The 17322-nt window shown below is 32.8% G+C and overlaps 1 protein-coding gene across 2 annotated transcripts in view; it reads right to left on the minus strand.

The window, feature by feature from the left end:
- The window catches only part of LOC118196184 (platelet-derived growth factor subunit B-like), a 55441-nt gene extending 41116 nt beyond the window's left edge, over window positions 1–14325 (minus strand). The window contains exons 1-2 of one of the 2 annotated variants that reach the window (XM_035367603.2): window positions 13853–14307; window positions 10218–10317 (exon numbers count right to left, since the gene is read on the minus strand). In XM_035367603.2, coding sequence (XP_035223494.1) covers window positions 10218–10317; window positions 13853–13996 — 244 coding nt within the window. In that variant the 5' untranslated portion in view covers window positions 13997–14307. Of the gene's footprint in view, window positions 1–10217; window positions 10318–13852 lie in introns of both variants that reach the window. The other variant, XM_085807988.1, reaches the window with a different exon arrangement.
- Window positions 14326–17322: the final 2997 nt, after the last annotated feature.

Genomic DNA, 17322 nt, shown 5'->3' on the forward strand with positions numbered 1-17322 from the left:
CGTGCATTGTTAGCAAATTAGGTGTGTATACGTTTTAACACTTAGGAAGATATTTAGGACGTAGTATGTTTGAAACACTACCTTCAGAAAGACGCTCGAAAAATTTTACAGAACTTTTTTTTTTTTTTTTCTGGAGATCTCTGGACGGGGGATTAAATTTAATCTTCGAATAAATGAAATTGAATGAAAGTTGAAGTTAAATATTATGAGAAGTAAAATGACTTTGTGGTAGCTGACCTTCTTTGCTATCATACAAAGGTCTCACTAAGGAAACCTGCCGACTTCTCGCCCAGGTGTAAAAGAATACCAGCACAGAAGAGAGGGTAAAATAACCCTTTATTATTCGTCAAAATCTTAAAACAAATACATGTACTTCATGCTTACAATAACAGCTACGACTTGCAATGGAACTTAAGAATAGTTTCAGAATAAATTCAGAGATAAAGAGTAGTGCTGAACTTGCAATTTATTTTAAGGCTATTTAGGCTAACTCAACAATCTACCCGGCGATATACTTGTTAAATGGCCAAAAAGGCATATCAGTGACTTCAGCGTAACAATTCAAATATTCCCCTTAACCTGCTCCGCCATAGGCACTAAGGGTGCGACCGAATCACTCTGGTCGTTCGACAACTGTGGACATACATCCTTTATTTAAGATATTACAAAGAAAAATTACATTTACACGATACGATATAAACAATATGTGCAGGAGCTACATGCCCAACACGTTTTATAAATGGATTTGGATTACTGCATTCGGATACCTTCGGATTATTTGGAGTTTCGTTAACATATTTGAAAATCTCTCTTATTCCCCTTAGGCAATAGTAATCTGTGAACAAGGCCGTGTTGTCCATGGTCCTGTATTGTCTTGGGAAGTGTTTGTTTAACAGCAAAAACAAAATAGTAACGTGGGATTTCTGGCGAAATCAAACTCTGAATAAACTGTTCCTGTTCCGATGCATGCCGCGCCTAGCTAGTATATTAAACTAGCTTTTTGTCGGCTCAGTTGCAGTAAGATGCAATAAGGCGCTGAAAGTAGAAACAAATGCATAATCTAAAACACAAAACTTCATGAAAACGTAAAAGAAGAGAGCCAAAACATAACTGGCTTAGACGAAAAGTCATGAAAAAGTTAAAAATGAATAAACTACAAGATTCATCCGTTTAAATACTCATTTCGCCTGACTTGTAAATTTGCATCCTGGAGAGAAGTCCCACCAGCGGCCGAGCGGTAACGTCGCTAAACACTGGTAGTTCGGTCCGAGGTTCGAATCCCGCGAACGGGCTGGCTGCATGGGTGTTTTCGTGGTTTTCACCATATGTAACGTGTATACGAGCCAGTTTACCTTAAAAAGTCCTCCACGAAGGCATCCCTCCCTTAAGGCAGATAGCCCTCGAGTGATTTGCCATAATCTAATAAACCAAGCCATCTTGGAGAGTAATTGCGAGGGTTAAATGAGAGGTTCAGGAATGGTACTAAAAATAATTTATTATGTAAAATAAGGGAAACCCTCTAACTTGTTTTCGAAAAATGTGATGTAATTAAAGATCATTGCTAAATGAAAAGCTTGATTTTTACTTCCTTTGTACGAAGTAAAAAGAAAGTATTGTAATCGCGAAAAGTTTCAGGCAGCATATATCAACGAAAATATCCATTTTGACCGCTATCGAATGCAATTTAACGATGTTTTTGCATGACATCTGTACGTAAGGACAGAATAGAGGACTCTTTTCCTCAAAAAGAAAAACACACACACACACACACACACACACACATATATATACTATATATAAAACTGCTTTAAAACTAATTCTGAAGAGAACTTTTCGTGGTGTCTGTACGTACATATGTATCTCGCATAATTCTAAAACGAGTAGCCTCAGAAAGTTGAAATTTTGTATATATGACTGCTATAACATGTAGATAACCACCTCGTATTTTGGTTGCAATCAGTCACACCAAACGTATATATATATATCCACTCTGTTACCCGCCTCAGTGAGCTCAGTTTCTTTATTCTTATATGTTTGTAAATTGTGCATTTGTTTCTTTAAAAACGATTGAATTATGTTGTTCTTATCTTCCAGTTAAGGTTTTTATGCCTTTAGGAAATCTGAAAGCAATATTTGTAGAATTATTCACAAGTTAAAAGCTGTTTAAGTGCGGTTAAGCCTAATTTTTAAATAACATGGCGGACATATTTCTTTACATTTGAAACAACAGAATAGTAGATTTGTTGCCAATCTAGGGAGACTAAGCTTCGCAACTACAAAGATAACGCCTTCATTTATTATTTCGAATTAAATCATGCTTAATTCTTTCTGGAATTTTTTCGAGGAAATAAGTGTTTAAGATTTACTTCGTAATTTTTAATATAGATATTTTGAGTTTTTATGTATTTTTGCTTGTCGCGAAATGACAACTGATTTAATTAAATGAGAAATACTGAATCATCTGTGAAGAACTGTTTCTTTTTTGTTTTGTTTGCATAAGTTCTTTTATACATCGTTCTAGATTTATTATAGTATTTGAATAGAACATGTGGCAACGATTAGATAATTCTTCAAATGATATAAATTTTGTGTGCATTCTGAGTTAAAATATGAACAAAATATAACGCTGTTAAGTGAATCTAGCGCCAGAGTGTCACTATGGTAAACAAATATAGTGAATTTTTAGAGTGCATTTATTCTATCGTAATTTATGCGCTATCGACGAAGTAGATTTAATTCAATACAATAAGTTTCAAAGGAAATGCAAGAGAAAATGCGTATAATTTAATATTCCGTACAAGGAAGTCATGTGGTGTACACATCAGATTTTTTACAGTATATATATCATTAAATTCTTTCATGACTTTAACATTTAAGTAGTGCAATTGAGCTGTTAAATACACTAGTATTTATATATTTCTTTACATTTAATTACTTTAGTACTTATATTTCTCTTTAATAATAATAATAAAAAATTGCTCAATATGACTTATGATGTCTGATGTTTTTAAATGTAAATATCATATAGACATAAGTAAATTTGAATTCCTGTTTGTGGATATGTGGTTATGATTCACAAAATGGTCATGCAAAGGAGCCAGTAACGTTATCGCCAAGAGCATTATAATAAGGAAGTACCATGCATACATACTTGTATGGATGTATTGCACATGATCAATATATCACTTGGGCAGGTTGCTTAGAAAGTAAATATCTGAAGATGGTGTTGGGAATATAATGCATAAGTACCACATATATCTAAGGAAAATTAACTGTTTAAATTTGATTCCTTGTATTATTTCCTATTTTCGTTTTAACTTTTATTTACATTAAAATCTTAGATGCTTGGTAATTTTCGTTAGAATATATTGAATGCGTTTCCAAAATAATCAAGAGCTGTTTATAAGTAATTGAAGAGAAAGAAAATTACTGAATATATAGTAATTGTATATTACTTGATCTGTACGTATGGCATATAACAACATACGATAATTATTACCACTTATAGAACTTTGTTAGAGCATTGTTTGTTACAGTAATGGACTTTGTTACAGCTGATATAGAGTGAGGTAGGAATACGCTTTCCTCCCATTAATATCATGGCAAGAGACCTTTAGGTTGGTTTTGGGAATGCTTGTAATGGGAGGCATTATGATGAGCGGACTAACGGAGCTTTACATTTTCTACAGAGGTTCACTTACGAGAAATCTTTACTGTGTTGAAGCTATCCATCCCCACGTGCGTCTTTTCCGGAATGTTTTTACGGTTTTACGGTTATTTTGTTTTAATAAATAATAATACACTGTCACACAGGACTGAGGTGGATGATAATGCACGAAAGAACAAGCTCTTGGCAGTGTATCATGACGTCACTAGTAGCGGGTAACGGAAAGAAAGTGCTCGCAACTGTTAAAATTGCAATAACAACCTTGTATTTAGCGTACATATGTTAAAACACTCAATCGATTTCGAGGGCAACTAAAGGTTCCCCCCCCCCTCATCAGGAGAACGAAATTACTAGAAAGGGGAAAAAGAAGAAAAATAAAGCATTGGCAAAGGAGTCTCAGAAATACTTTCCCTTTATTCGAGGTTCAGTCTTGGTGTGTAAAGGTGCAGTTGCCCCTCGCTTCCTATTTTTTGACTTCCTTGATTTGTTTGCATTTTAGTCTATGTGTTATAGGTTTGATCAGATAGCCTGGCTCAGTAAAAGTAGGCGGCCAATGTAAATCTGACTCAAAATCCGGTTACGACCACGTATGAGCTGATAACGACCACGTGTTTCTGCCGATGATTTATTTTTCTTCTTTTTCCTCTTTCTAGTAATTTCGTTCTCCTGATGAGGAGGGACCTTTAGTTGCCCTCGAAATCGATTGACTGTTTTAATATATGTACACTAAATACAAGGTTGTTATTGCGATTTTAATTGTCACATTGGCGTGTTTCTCTTCTATTCTTGCTCGCACCTAGTTAATGCTGTATAGGTGAGAAATAAGAGTTTCGCTTGTTTAAAGTTTTCCCCCTCCCCAATATCGACATAAATATTTTATTAACTGAGCGTGTTTCCTTTAACATTTTCGAATCTAAGAGTTTTTCCTAAGGAATTACTATAAATGCATTTTTAAATTTTAGGGTGCCTTTAAATAATTTAGGTTTTGTTGCAATACATATAGTTGATAAGCAAATCTATAGCATAGCAAATATTACGTGATTAATATCAAAGTTTACTGAAACAACTTGATACTTCATTATTTGTTTTCATTCAAATACTATTTATTTAAAAATATTACAGTTTTTCAGCATAATAAATAGTAACTGGATTTAATAAATGTAATATGCTTTTAATTCATAACATTAGTTCATAACTTTTAGTTCATATAACATTGAGTACTAAATTCAAAATCATGACACAATTAGGTAAATCAAGAGTTTTCATTCATTTAAAATTGCAATCTTGTGCAGGTTTGGAACTTCATTCACCTTTGGTATACTTTACTTTGCGGAATTAACCAACAGATATTATGCTCTATTGTCTTACTACCGAGAAGTATCGCCATATCATAAATTGTTTTGTTACACCAAATCTACAGGAGTTGAGCATAGCTTCAGAGATTTTATTGTAGTATAAGAAGCCCTCTACATACCAGTTAATCCCTATAGGAGGTTCATGGAGAATATTTCAAGGAAGCAGCAATGGTAAACCTACGTTTCTTTCCGTATGCTCTTTTTCGTTTACTGTATTTGACATTTAAGCCTGAAAATTGGGGTTACAAAGATCATCCTGATTGGTTTGGTTTGCTTGATTTTCGTTATGACAAATCGAGATTATGACTTGAGGAGGGCTGTCTGTCTAAGAGGAGGGATGCCTTTATGAAGAACATCCTAAGGGGAACTGGCTCGTCACGTTCATCCTGAAAACTTCTCAGAGATGAAAGAAAAACTAACGCGTCTTCAGTTCTGACTAGTTAAAAAAACTTTTCAGAGTTTGAGGATTACTGTGAAGGGCAGTGCAAGGAGACACTGTAAAGTGGAAGTGAACGAGGGCATTTGAGTTCCAGAAAGTTTGAAATAAGAGTACTTCAATTACGATCACCTTGTATCTGGTGATTCTTTTAGTAAAGCGATAAGAAAGTTGTATTAAAAATATTTCTAATTTTTTTTCAGATATAAGTCCGTTTAAGGAATTTTTTTCTGAAATTTTTAAATATCTGTCTTGATCCTAAGACTGCTTAACTTCAGATATTATAAGAAAAAGTAACAATTTAGACCTTCAGTCATATAATATAATACGGTATGGCGCTAAGAGTAATCAACCAAGTTAATGAAGTTTTAAGTTAAAGAAAGTAGATGGATACGTAATGTTCTACTCTTATGAACATTCGTAGGCTTGAAATTTTTTAAAGAAACATTGCGTTGTTTATAATTTAATAATTTTTGTTTATGCAGAAGTAAAAGGCGTGTGATAGTTGCATAGATGTAGAACGAATGAAAGAACCAATTCTAGCAACAGTTAAGGCCGAACAACCAAGGCAGAAAATATTTTAACGCAACTGTAATTCTTCAGTATATGATTAGTTAACATTAAAAGCAAAGAGATATGGAGAATATTCTAACATTATGACTTGCGTAGCAGCTACGTAGTATTTCAAAGATCTTATGCCAGTTCACGAAGTTAACTCTTTTTCAGAGTATATACAGGAAACAAGATGAAAGGGCAACTAACGATAAAACGTTTAGTGACTGGTTTTGTCGTAATAGTCTACGTAACGCTAAGGTAGCAAACGAAGGGTAAGGCATTGTTACTGAAGAATTTTCAGAAGCACTTATTATGGGGATTACTACTCACAGCAAGCATTTAGTGTGAGCGATCATAAATTCTACATTTATAGCAAGTTGAGAAGTGATGCCTTCATAAAGGTGATCTGGCATAACGGTACTGCACCGTTATGCAAGTCGACCACTGTTCGGAAAGACAGAAATCTTCATAATGGTGCCGCAGCTTAAGGGAGTGTGCAAAAACTGAAGATCAGTTTCTCACTTGAAACTGATCGTTGGCCCTCTTATGCCAATCTGGAGTTATACGGGTGCGCACATCTTTATTGTAGTCCGATTTTCGTTTCAGTTATTGACTAATCCATTAAGCAGGGAATAAAATAAATCTTCGGCAACTTTATGAAAAAGGGGGGGGACCTGCATAAGACTGCTCGTACCCGTATAAAAAATGCCGACTCTTGCTATAAAGTTATTTGCCCCTTTATAAAAAACACCGGATTGGCATAAAGATGCAGAAGATTTTGTCAATCAGAACAATTTTTCAGGATGTGCTTTTCGGAAGCGGACTTAGGTATTTCAATAAACTAAACTTCATTTTCACCGAATTGACAAACTGCTGCACATAAAGGGTTAAAAGGATGTATATGGTTTTTTTTTTTTTTTTTAACTAATCTTTCTTTCAAACTCGTAATAACAACCTTGTGTTTAGCGTACATATATTAAAACACTCAATCGATTTCGAGGGCAGCTAAAGGTCCCTCCTCATCAAGAGAACGAAATTACTAGAAAAGGGGAAAAAGAAGCAAAATAAAGCATCGGCAAAGGAGTCTCAGAAACACGTGGTCGTTATCAGCACTGCACGTGGTCATAACCGGATTTTGAATCAGAATTACACTGGCCGCCTACTTTTACTGAGCCAGGCTATCTGATCAAACAGATAACACACAGACTAAAATGCAATTTTTTTTTTTTCGTTTTATTCCATGCGTTATATGTTTGATCAGATAGCCCGTCTCAGTAAAAGTAGGCGGCCAGTGTAACTCTGATTGAAAATCCGGTTACGACCACGGTGTTTCTGAGACTCCTTTGCCGATGCTTTATTTTCTTCTTTTCACCCCCTTTCTAGTAATTTCGTTCTCCTGATGAGGAGGGACTTTAGCTGTTCTCGAAACCGATTGAGTGTTTTAATATATGTAAACTAAATACAAGGTTGTTATTGCGATTTTGATTGTCACATTGGCGTGTTTCCCTTCTCTTCTAATCTTTCGTTTTTTGGATCTGGATTGGGTATAAACCGCAAATTCAATAAAAATATCTGATACGAAATTTTAAATATTTTATCAAATATTCGAATTTTTATACTTTGTATTTAATAGTTTATATATCATGTGTGAATCTTTCGGCTATTAAGGTACAAGTTGATTTCAAATACATTTAACTGTTAATAAATTCCTCCCAAAACATTTAATGTTTCCTTTTTTCTAGTGTTTCCCAAATATTTTTAGCATAGCGACGTACGATATCTCTAGAAATAAGAAAGTTGCTTTCTAAACCGTCTAAAGTTTCTCCTTATGAAAAAGAAAGAAGGAATCCCGAAGAAAATAATATTATAACGGATTAATAATAACTGAATACGAATAACTATCAACAATCAATAAGTTAATAATTATAAATAAATTCCTAATTTAAATAAATATACGTAATTGAAACAAAAGAAATATGTTAAAATATCTTTTCACTTGCCAGCGAAACTTGTTTCATGACGCAACCCATATGTTTTGCAAACTGCTATTTTAGTTTCTTTAGCGTTCGAAATTTGAGTGTCCTGAAAGCAGGGGCAGCCATTTTTATAAAGGAACGCAGATGCTCACCTTTATGAAAAACGCTGGATTGGTATAAGGGAGTCGACAATCAGTTTCAAGCGAAACACGAATCTTTAGTTTGCGCAAAGCTTTCTTGTACATCAGCATTTACGAAGATTTCTCTCTTTTCGAACAGCGGTCAACCTACATTTACGATGCAGCACCGTAATGTGGGGTCACCGTTATGAAGCGGTCCCGTTGAGAGATTTTAAAACACGAAATATAGGGATCTTAAAATACGAAACGTCATACACTCATATTACAGTTCTTTAAAGGTAAACTTAACTTTCGTTAAGTAGTAACATACTTGGTTTGAGGTACTAAGTAGTAACATAATTGGTGATAAAAAAATCAACCTTTCTTAGCTTACTAGCAGCAAAATGCAAGCAAAATTACTGATGAGGGGAGAAGCATCAATATAAGCATCCCAGCCCAGCTTTAGGGAGAAAAGTGAATGACTTTCTGGATAAGTTTGAAGTGCCTAATGAATAAATGCAAATAAAGGATTATTGCATATTCAGTGTTTAATATGTTTTGATGAAAAAGTTAATATTTCCTTTCTGGTTTCTTTCCTATTTTTTAGATTACAGTTAAGCAAGTTTACGACAGAATTAATATTTTTTTTAATACGGGAAATTGTTTTGCTGTTTGATGATTTTTTGATTGTTTTGCTGTTTGATGATGAGAAACCAAACTAAACACTTATTCCGATGCAGCTATTATTTTGAGGGTCTAGTTTTTTTTGTAATGATCGATAAAAAAAAAAAACTACTGTTTTATTTAGATTGTAAAATATGAAAAAGATTCATTGCGGTAAAAATTTATTTAGCTTAGGAGATCATGAAATAAAAAGGAAAATAATATAACGTCTTTCACCATATGTACTTGCTATTCGCTTGAAATCATATATTTTTCAAACATTTTTCGCATATATATTTAGTGCTTAAAGGAAACAAGAGTAATTAATAATTCGTACATGATGGTACAAATTAAGTCGCAAAATAAAGCAACAAAAGGTAGTGGCACGTGTCTTTGGTTCCTCTGCTGTCTTAATTTTTGTTTAATTTGAAAACAAAACAATAGTTTTTCTGAGAGGCATGGATTTAGTTAAGCAAACAAATTAACTTACGAACTTAAAACTTTTAACGAAGTATACACATTTCCAATAAACACTTTCTGATGTTTTTTAGGCCATAATTTGTTTTTGTTTCTTGAACCGTGTTCGAATTTCTTTAAAAACATGCATTAAGTAAACAAAATAAAAGGAATGTATTCGAAAAGGATTCTTATTATATATATCTATATATAGATAGATATAGATATATAAGCTGCTAATTAAGGTATAAAAACATAAAATAGTTTCTGTTCACGTAAAACATTTCAGTAGAAAGACTGTTTAGCTAATGAGCATGTTGTTTTTTATAACACATACTTCATTCAATCAGTTTCTGCTGTTCTTTAGTTACTGCAAGAAATTTCTCGCTCCGATATCCATTGCTAGAGATGAAATTAATATGAATAGTGGTTTTTGTATTTAATAAGCTTTCTTTTCCACAGAGCTGAATTAGTTCTATGGTAGAAAGATTAGTTGAATGCAAAGAATATTCCTATTAATTACACATGTAAAAAGTTGGGTTCTACTAGTACTGCTCGCGAATAAAGCGAGAGGAGAAAAACTCCAACGGATGCAGAAATTCATTAAGAATTAATCTGTTATTTGAGTAACATTATAGACCAAGACTGTTTGAACCGAGACAACCGAGTCTTGAGACCAAGACAAGTTTAGAGGAGATCCAAAATATGTTTGAAGGTAAAGAAGCGATATATGATTTCAAAATTAATTTTGATCCGGAAATTAATTATGAATGTTGTTTCGCGTTATAGACTTCTCTAAATAATCCTAGACATCTCATGATAAAACTGTTTTCTTCAAACGAAACAGCAGAAACAAAGATATTAACTTTTTGCATTGCAAAAACGAGGGCAAGGATATATCCTTATTACTTCACAGAAAAGTAAATGTTGGATATATATGTTCAGTGCTGAATATAATAAAATTATATTTAGACTGATAACAGAACTCACTTCTAGGGTCTTCGAAATCGTAATCTCTTTTAACATAACGGTTCATGAAGTCAGAGAAGCTTCGAACATTTTTCATCTGTATTAGCAGTTTCTCAGGTATCTGCATATAAAAAATAAAGTGACTTGGGTTTTGTCAAGTCTCTTGCCATAGAGAAATTTAAGTAATAAGTGCATTGTATACAGCAAAGTAGTATTATAAGATATTAATGAGGCAAAAAAGCAAATAAATGCCATTTTAATAAAAATGTGTAGGTTCTAAACACAGCATAGGGAAAGAAGGAAGAATCCAGTGCCTATAAATCCAACAGAAGGTTTTAAAAAATTGCTGATTGCTTTTATCGGGATATAAAGGAGAAAGGTTTAATAATCGAGGAAAAAATAAATTATAAAGAAAATAAGATAGTATTCCGACTGTGATTAAATGTAGGATTTTCAAGCAGGAAAAACTCAGTTAAAGTAAATTATATTTTCTTCAGTCAGAATAGTTTATAACTTAACAAAGTGCTTCTTTCAAGCTCGATTAACAAAACATGAACTGTTGAAAACTGAAAAATTCCTGGTTGAAATTTAATAAAATTTCTTTATATAAAGTACATGTAATTATACAAAATCAGGCAGAATCCAAACTAAGACTGACACTGGTTTTACGGAAACTGTATGGATTTAGAGAGAGTTGAGTAATTAAATCAGTTTTCATTATGAAGTAAAAGTTTTTTTTTTTTCTTTTTTTTTTTTTTTTTCGCTGGAGCAGGGACATAAGTCAGATAGAGTCGAAACATTGAACAAACGTACCATTATCTACGTAATAGAAATAAAAAATAAAAAATAAAAGATTAAAATTTTAAAAGCTTCGGGAAAAACTAAACTAGAATGAATGCCATTAACTAAATATGTGGATTGTTAGAAATGAGGAAAGCGACGTAAAAGAAATCTAATTCACGGAAACTAATTCAGTATAATTTAGCAGATTTTTAATTGGCTGGTTTGTGCCTAGTTTTATATTTAACATTTGCATGTGTTTCTTTCACATGTATCGTTATGTTTTACTCAAAGCGTCTGTTTAGTCAGCAGAAACGATTTTAAATAATTTTTTCTGAAAAGTAAAAATTAAGTTGTAGAGACATTAGGTACTTTTTTGGAATCAGAAGACATGAAAGATAAGCAATGGCTCGCCGGGACTCGAACCACGGACCTCTCGAATAACCGACGAGTGTGCTGACCACTACACCACAAAGTCATGCTAAGAAAGTGGGAGAAATACCTTATAAAATTACCAAAAGAGAGTAAAAATAAAACTTGAAATTCAAAAAGAATTTGGTCGTCTTTCAACTCAGCTATAGTGTTTTAAAAGATATTGTCTTACGCTGTCTAGGAAGGTTCAGTTTGAAGGGTTTTTTTATGCTAGTTTGCTATATTTCTAACGAAGGTTTCAAAATTTTATAGAGCTTCCAGCATTCGTTCTTATTGAAAATTCTACACATTTAATGTTTAATCACTGTTACACTGTTTGATACACATAACATTATCTGTTCACGCTCTTAATACATTTGTTGTTTGATAGCGTAAATATATTTGTAAATAATGATATTTATTGTGATTCCCATGACATTTCTAATTATATAGTGGGCGGCAGAATTGGTAGCGTATTCATAACATCATATGCTAAGCTAATGGTAGCTTTTTATTTATTATTCACTATGTCAAATATAAATTGCAGAAATGTCATCTATCAGTCAGTTTTGAAAATGATCTCTGTCAGATGATGGTCCAGCTATACCAAATGTTTCTCAAATCGACTTGGATAATATCCATTACAAGTCCTATGATGACGACAGCTTTGATGTGGTCATTCAGTTTCAATATCATGGCACAACTCATTTAGAAGACATGTAGCTTAGGTTGTAAGGTTTCTTTATGTTAAATAACCAGTTATGGTTTATGTTTTGGATTTTTACTGGCACATCTCTCTTCCTTTTCCCTGCCAGAATGAAAATTAGTTCGCGAGTATTTATAGATTGTAAGACCGAGCATGTTCTGCCTCTTGAGGCCACTTTACTAGGTTGTTAGATCAGATAAGATTTGTAGTTTTCGGACTTGCATTATAATCGCCGATATTGAGTCTCCATGGCAGCTGAGTCAACTTTATGTTAAATTGATTTATGTAGCTTTCGGCTACTAGCTTACTTGAATTTCATTACAAATTTGACTACTGTTACTTTAAGTTATCTCGCCATAAGTGCTGACTGAGCTTGTAAGCACCAGGAGGACCTTCAGTTCTTTATTTTCAAAGAAAAATATCTTTTACACCCTTCTCAATGCTCAGTTGTTATTTAGACTTAGATAATTATTAGATAATTTGCTTAAAGTCTATCAAGTGTTTATATACTATTAGATAATTGGAAAAATACCAAACTTTATGAGGTACTCCCATAGAAATTTCAGTACTTTTTAATTCAGTACTAAAAAAATTCAGTACTTTTTAGACTGGGGTATCGGGAAGCCAAGCGATGCCATCATAACGAGAAACGTGACTCTGCCGAAATGTCTAAAGCAAAAAATCCATATATTCTTTTTGGGTTATGTGCTTGGTCGCTCGAGCTGATTGGAGCCATAATGGTTCATATTCACCATGGCATCCATAACTGAGGTCGGATGGAATCTTGCAGAAGCCTTACATGACATTCATTGGCTATAGTTACATCCATATTTGCCTTATCTGCACATTAAATCCGCCCATAGCGTTTGTGTCCCTGTTTGATACGGAGCTGCTTCCGCTGAAATTACTGGATAGTATTTTTTTTTTTTTTTTTTTTTGAGAATAATAGGAAGCTCGGTCTTTCCATCTAATTTCATTTGTGGGTACCTTAGGCAAAATGTTCGCGCCACAATATTGGATTTGATAGCCACAGACATTTCGTCACTAATATTCTTAACAATACATACAAGGAGTAATGGATAGTTTCCACCACCGCTTCGAAGAATGTACAATGAAGCCGGATAGTTATTTAACAGAAGTCATATGCAGACACTAATTAATGAATAGATTAATAAATGGCACTCCTATAATTACTACTTGAAATAGAGAATAATTAAAAAAAGTTGCTGTGTTTTAGGGTGTGGTTTTGTTTATATGCTATGAATTCTATCCCATCCTATGTATTTTTAACTTTTAAAATAATATAATTATTTATCATTTTAATGAAAACTAAAATAATAATTCTTGTTTCTAATAAAACGAGCACACATGTATATATAATAAAGGCCATATAATACAGAAATTAACTAAAATGTACTCTTCTGAAAAAGCTCTTCTGAATAATATTATTGACATTTAACAAGCGTTTAAACAAATTTTTTATTTTAAAATATTGCAAATTTATTAGAACGGAATTTTTTGCTAAGTAAATGTTTGGTGTTATTTATTAGTTTGGGAGAAATTTTTTCTCTTTTCATTACTTCCCGTTAAAAAATACATTATCACACTTTAAGATAGACATAAAAAACATATTAATGTTATTACTACATAAGTATATCAATTTACGTTTTACATAAGTTTTAAAGCATTTTGCTATACTTATGAGAAAGACTGTATACTTTCACACAGAAAATATTTCAAGCAGAAAATCTGAACTTACCTTTTGTGGTTCCGAATAATTAGTTTGGTTTTCTATAGCAGATGTATTCTCCTCCCGAAATATTACACGATCTTGGCAATTAATCAGGATAGGAAGTAACGTAAGACCCATAGAGAAACGCAGTATGAGAAAAATGTCATACATTTTCAAGATATTTTAGAATTCCCAAGTTTTATTCTTCAGTAGAATGTTTTGGAAAGATTCCGAGACGATATGTTCTGAATCTAATAAAGATGAAAGTTTAGATACTTATCTCCTCCTTGTTCACCGAGTATCAAAAATGAAACGAAGGCATTGGTCTTGAATCTGTTGGATAGCATAAATATTTGCGGTTTCATAAAGGAAAGCTTCTCAAAGATTTCTAAGAAAACTTATTTAATGTTTATATTTAAGATTCTTTCATCAGTTTAAAGTGATATTGCATGGTGAAATAATGTGCCCTTTCTTTCAATTTTGGTTCTAAACACATAAATAAGATCAGACGTCCAGATCTGATACCATCATTTAAGAGACGCGTGGGCTTTTACATCCCGAGAACGAATGATTTGTCGAAAAGCCTTGAGATAATAATACGTGGGTACAAGTGGCATTGCAGGAAACAACCTGCGTGTTTTTAAGCTACTTTTGATAGCAGGAGACATATTTAAGCAGTGGCCAGCGAATAAACTTTGATTTCTCAAAGAAACACTAAATACCATGAGAAGGCCTTTTATCTTTTTTTTTTTTTTTTTTTTTTTTTAAATATTTTTCTTGCTGAACAATTTTAGAAAGGCAAAGCAGAACAATACTTATCTATCCGTTTGTCTGCTTAATTTTCTAAATAGTTTCCTCTCAGTCTAGCCTTCTAGCATACATACATATATATATGTATATATTTTTTACATTTGAAGTAAGTTACAAAAGAATTAGACTAGTACATCCAATATTGCAGCATTTTCATCAGATAAATGATCGAAACTCTACATGATTGAGTGAATTTCATTGTGATTGTATGTTTCTAGAAAAATACAGAAATATTTGTTTTTTTCCTTTCTGCTGGTTTTTTAAATGCGGACTGTGAATCCTTTTACAGCTTTTAGTATTTTTATTGGTTAACTATTTAAAAGGTGTAATAAAATCTACAGTTCATTAATCTTGTGATAAATAACTGCTAAGGTCATGTGATATTTCTGTTGATCCTTTGTCTTCCGATTTGATGACTTAGTTAATGACTGAAAAGTTACTTTTAGGTTAATAACTTTTCAAGATGTTTTATTTTACTATTGTGATAAATTGATGCTTAATTTTGCAGTTAATCCTTAGCACCTCAGTCCGTTTTCTATAAAATCTGTGGTATGTATATGCTAGATAACTGCCATTCATTTTCTTTTCTTTTTCACAGATACTAAACACCCTAAAAAAATCACATTCTTTGGTGCAGTATACCTTCACTTTCTTAATCTTCATTTGAAATACTTGGAGTTTACTAACCTATTTCTTCCTTTTCGAGATACTTAACACGTGTCCTTTCCTTGATGAAATTTTGAGAAATTTTGAAATTTTATGGTGGTTAGTTTGAAATTTTATGGTGGTTAGCCTTTATCTACGAGTCTATGAGGCACATCTTCAAAAACTAAAAACTTTCAACATGCTGGTCTGGTTGCAATATTAACATTTCGAATTAAAGGTTAATTTAAAATACATATCCCAGAAATTGAATTTTATATAATCAGATTTATGTATATACACATATACATATCCCAGAAAGAGAATTGCGACAGTGGATATTTATGCAATATGTTTAAAACATTAGTTTATGAGATGTGCAATTCGGATAGAAAGTACGATTTCTGTAGAAGTTTCTAGATTATGATGAAGAGTACTTTCTAAATTAATTATAATGATGCCTTGTCACTAGAAGATCGGAGGTTGGTAAATGTGATTATTGGTTCAGTCCTTTGATGTTGATTATTCTTTAATATAAGGATTCTGGAAGAAATTAAGAATTCCTAAAGCATCATTAGAAATTTATTTTATGGTATTCGAAATTTCAGACTTTTTACTTAGCAGTTATATCGACCAGAATAAACAAAACCTCCATTTCTATATTGAGATGTCTGCATTGCCTATAGGAATAGCGGTCGTTATATCTTACTCTTCCACTCTGACATCGTAAGCATAGCAGACGGGTCATTTTTTTATCATATTAAACAGTGATCAGAAAACCACAAATAGAATCATTAACAAAATGCCAAAAGTCACGAGAACAATTCCAAGAGTAAAATTTTGTAATCTGATGCATCTACGTTCTCCAACAAATTTCTTATTAAGGCTTGTTCTCACTGAACTCTATCTGAGTGAACTTTGATAGAATGCAGAAGAAGCAGAGTCTTGCCTGGGTGAAAAACCAACTCAAAATTTTTTTAGTTGAAAAATCTCAGCTTCGTGCCCAACTGAGTTGATCACAAAAGAGAGTTCATTCTTATCACCGACAGAGTGTAAGGCTATTTCAATTAACACGTTTTGCTCATGTTAAAGTTAATTATATACTACGGTGATTTCATTTATATTACCAGAATATACAAATTAGAGGAGTTTTAAACTGCTCTACCATTGGCCGATAAAACCGCTTAACTGTGGTAGTTCGACCCAGGATCTAACCTGAGAAAACAGGCCGATGTGTGGTTGCTTTTCGAATAGTACGTGGTTTTCCCAGTATGTAACGTTAATACAAGCCAGTTTCTCTTAGAAAGTCCTCCACAAAAGCATCCTTTATTTTAAGTAGGTAGCTCCGCGTGATTTGCCATATTCAAATAGTCTAACCTAAATTAAGAGAGGAGTTTTAAATAAGCGTAAGAATCTTAGTTAAGACAATGATGACTAGTAACGTTGGGCGACCGTAAAATACTTCTCTGGTTGTTAGCAAGCGTTATTTTCTATTTAGTAGTGTTTTCCTTCTGCTGCTGAATATTAATTCATAACGCATTAAATTTTTTGAGCTAGGTGTAGGATGGAATTTAAACTTGTGAGTTGTAAACAATTTGAATTCCGAGTTTCTTGTTATTCTCAAAAGAAGCAGAAATTAATTTGTGTCCTTTAGTTTTAGTTCTGTATTTTAAACTGAAGTCACATTTATTTATTATTTCTTCTGTATTCACGTAGTGTTTTGACACTACATTAATCGCCGAGGCGAAAATTCATCTCTCAGGGTAGAAGGTTAGACTAATTTTTTGTTTAAGCAAAACTGAGTTGAACCTTATACTGGCTTCCAATGTAAAATCAGGCAAGGTAGTTCAAGGTGATTTTGACACTTAATATTAGCAACTTAAGATTAATCTGCAAGTAGATTTCAATCAGTTACTATATCTAGAAAAAAATCAGAAAAATTTCAGTTCTTTTAGATTGCATCGAGTGTCCGTGAAACCAAAGGCTAATTTTGATTGATAAAGCATGGTGCTGAGTTTTTGAAAGCATTGGCGAAATATTTCTTG

The sequence above is a fragment of the Stegodyphus dumicola genome, chromosome X1 (assembly GCF_044657685.1).
Source record: "Stegodyphus dumicola isolate Sdum_Otavi_A_Nest chromosome X1, ASM4465768v1".
In the NCBI taxonomy this organism is placed as follows: Eukaryota; Metazoa; Arthropoda; class Arachnida; order Araneae; family Eresidae; genus Stegodyphus; species Stegodyphus dumicola.